Source organism: Monoraphidium neglectum, assembly GCF_000611645.1.
Source record: "Monoraphidium neglectum strain SAG 48.87 unplaced genomic scaffold scaffold05788, whole genome shotgun sequence".
Classification (NCBI taxonomy): domain Eukaryota; kingdom Viridiplantae; phylum Chlorophyta; class Chlorophyceae; order Sphaeropleales; family Selenastraceae; genus Monoraphidium; species Monoraphidium neglectum.
Genome location: NW_014007843.1, coordinates 1 through 2,822, shown reverse-complemented (window position 1 = coordinate 2,822; position 2,822 = coordinate 1). Strand labels below are relative to the sequence as shown.

The following is a 2,822-nucleotide window of genomic DNA, read 5'->3' as shown; positions in this document are numbered from 1 at the left end:
GTCCAGGCGCGCCTGGCGCTTTCGCTCGGCGGCGGCCAGACGGTCCTGCGTGGAACGGGTTGGTTGTAAGGCATCGGTTCAGCATGCGGGGCCCCCCCAGGTATAGGCAGCACTGCGCCAGGCAGCCCTTGGATCTTAGCTGGGACGTCACAGTGCACATTGAAGCCCTCGAACCAAAAGTGGTGCAGCTGGCCACAGCCCTTTAGCTCGCTATAACAGGGCCTGAAAACAACCTGAAGCCCTCGCCGCCGACGGCCCCGCCCCACCTGGAGCGCCGCCATGCGGTGGCGCCGCCCCTCCCCCAGCGAGCCCCGATCCAGCAGCGACACGCCCTGCGACCGCCGAGGCGCGTTTGTGCGGCGTCGGTCGTGCAAAACAACCAGAACAACAGCTGGCTACTTTGTCGCCGCTGAGTCGCCGTGGCCCGGCCTTGTCGCCCACGGCCCAATGCCTGGCGGGCGCCGTCATCCCTAGTGGTCTATCTGCTGGACAAGCGGCGCCTCGCCGCCTGTCAGGCCACCAGATGAGCATGAATACCCTGAAAAACTCCCAGTTATTCTCTCGTGCATCAATTCCCCGCGCGGAAAAGCCGCTGCGAGGCCGACCAGGGGCCGCGGGCGTACCTGGAACACGGGGTCCCCGAATCCCAAAGTGGCCTCCCGCAGCAGCAGAGCCTTCTCCTGAGAGGTCCTTCCGCTCATAAGATCACGCCAAACCCCCCATTTGTGGCGGACTGGGCCTGTAGGGCTGGCATTTGGCAGCTCGTACCGGAGCACCCCGATTTCCTCAGTCGGCGCCATGAAAATGCGTGTTTGAGGATGAAAGATATATTTTGCAGTGTATGCGCTGCACGGAGCGCATGCGCGCTCCGTGTGAGTTGGGGCAAGAAAAATGCTGCTCGCAGTACGGGGCGATAAAAAGCCTATACGTGATTGTATGTAGCTTTTAAGGTTTGCAATTGATCTTCAAGCCGCTTGTTGGACGGGCATTGTGCCCTGGGAGGTGTGAGGGACAGTGCAGTTGTGGGCGTGGGGGTCACGGTGCCTCGAGTCGCCAGTCCACTGCCCAGCAGAGCCACATGAAACCGTAGCGTAGACAGATCCGCTGTAGAAATTGAAACCATTGAATGCATCGGTTTGCTTTGTTGACTCTTCTCCGGGCACCCGGCACTCTAGACCATCGATCCAGAACAGAGATCACATATCATATCGCAGGGACCGTTTGATGGGATGTTGATCATCTAGAAAGGCTTTCAGCATGTTGCCGAAGACGCAGCTGGGGCTGCTGAGGCACGGCAGGGGCACCAACCCAACTCTGTTGCTGATCACAATGCTCCTAGGCTTCAGCTCGGGTATCCTCACGGGTTTTATATATCAGCAACACAAGCAGGTGACCCATAGGTCTTGCTTCATGCATGCCTGTCTGGTTGTGGCGCCGACCTCCGACACGGCACGAACCATCAGGCGCATTTGGGTTGACTGTCGCATCGCACCGCACTGCCCGCCGAGCAGATTGGCGCGGGGCTGTCGCAGACGGATGGTGAGCAGCATCGCTTTCCTTGTTGGCGGAGACTGCGGTGTGCACGTGTGCTGCTGTGTTGTGTTGCTTTTCAGCGGGACCGCCTGCCGAGCCTTGCAATTAGGCCTGAGCCCGAAGCTGGGGCCCGACGGCCGTGCGCCCCCCAGAGCGCTCGCGTCCCCCGCCTTGCATCCGCAGCGAGCCACCCCGCCTCGCGACTGGGCTTCGACGCGGCCCCTCCCGGCCCCACGGGCCAGCAGGTGGGCTCGGACGTGTGTCCCGCCCGTCCGGCGCGCGCGCCCACGCTCGCCAGCCCTCCCAGCACGGCAGCAGGCCGCGACATCATGGTCCCTTGGTGCAGCTGCCTCGGGCGACGCGCCGCCCAACCCTGGGACCGCGCGGCGCGGCGCGCATGGCGAGGAGAGCTGCATTCTGAAATCGGTCCGCTCTCGCGTTGCGTGAACCCCTTGCCTCTGCAGGGCGAGATAACGAAGCATGGGTTTCAAATAGTCCGGCACGACTTCAGCAGCAGCAGCTTCAGCAACGGTGGCGGCAGCAGCGGCAGCAGCGGCGGCGCTGGGGGGAGCAGCGGGGCCAGCGGGAGCGGCAGCGGTGGCAGCCAAAGCACGGGCGGTGCCCCCCAAAGCAGCAGCGGCGACGGCAGCGGCGGCGCCGGCGCCGGCGCGATCACCGTCGGCGGCCCCGCGGTCGCCGCCGGCGCCCCTGTGCGCACGAGCCGCTACAGCAACAGCAACAAGACTGCTCTCACGCGCTCCGACATGAAGCGCATCGGCGGGGCCCTGCAGGCCGCGGCGCGGCGGCACGGGGGCGACACCATTCACACGCTCTTCACCAGCAATGGGTCGCCCTACCAAAACATCCAGGGCCGCATCATGTGCGTGCCCGTGCCCCACGCGGGCAAAGGGCCCCTGCGCCTGCCGGCGCCGCGGTGCCGCGAGCAGCTGCTGCTTTGGGGCACTCGGCAGCCGTCCCGGCCGCAGCCGGCACCCGCCGTGTGCCGCATGCCTCGCCCCAGCCCAGCTCTCGCCTTGGTCAACCCTTCATGCTGACGTTTGACTGCTGACTTGCAGCACCGTCACCATCTTACAATCCCTTGTGTAAACAATCAGCCCTCGCCCGACACGTACACACACACATACATTATTACCCGCCCAAACCAGGTATGCCAGCTACAAGCTTGTGCAGAAGATGCCGGGGGGCGAGAAGCTGACGGGGTTCACGCGCATCCTGCACCGCACCACGGATGACGCCGTGGTCGGGGAGGTGGGTGGGGGGTTTTGAGG

The 2,822-nt window shown here is 64.4% G+C and overlaps 1 protein-coding gene across 1 annotated transcript; it reads left to right on the top strand.

Moving 5' to 3' along the window:
* Positions 1–1,329: 1,329 nt before the first annotated feature.
* MNEG_15912 (hypothetical protein) lies at positions 1,330–2,820 on the top strand (the record flags this gene model as incomplete). Its single annotated transcript, XM_014035617.1, has 5 exons — positions 1,330–1,389; positions 1,512–1,539; positions 1,717–1,778; positions 1,998–2,413; positions 2,700–2,820. 5 exons carry the CDS (start codon positions 1,330–1,332, stop codon positions 2,818–2,820), a joined length of 687 nt encoding a protein of 228 aa, XP_013891071.1.
* Positions 2,821–2,822: the final 2 nt, after the last annotated feature.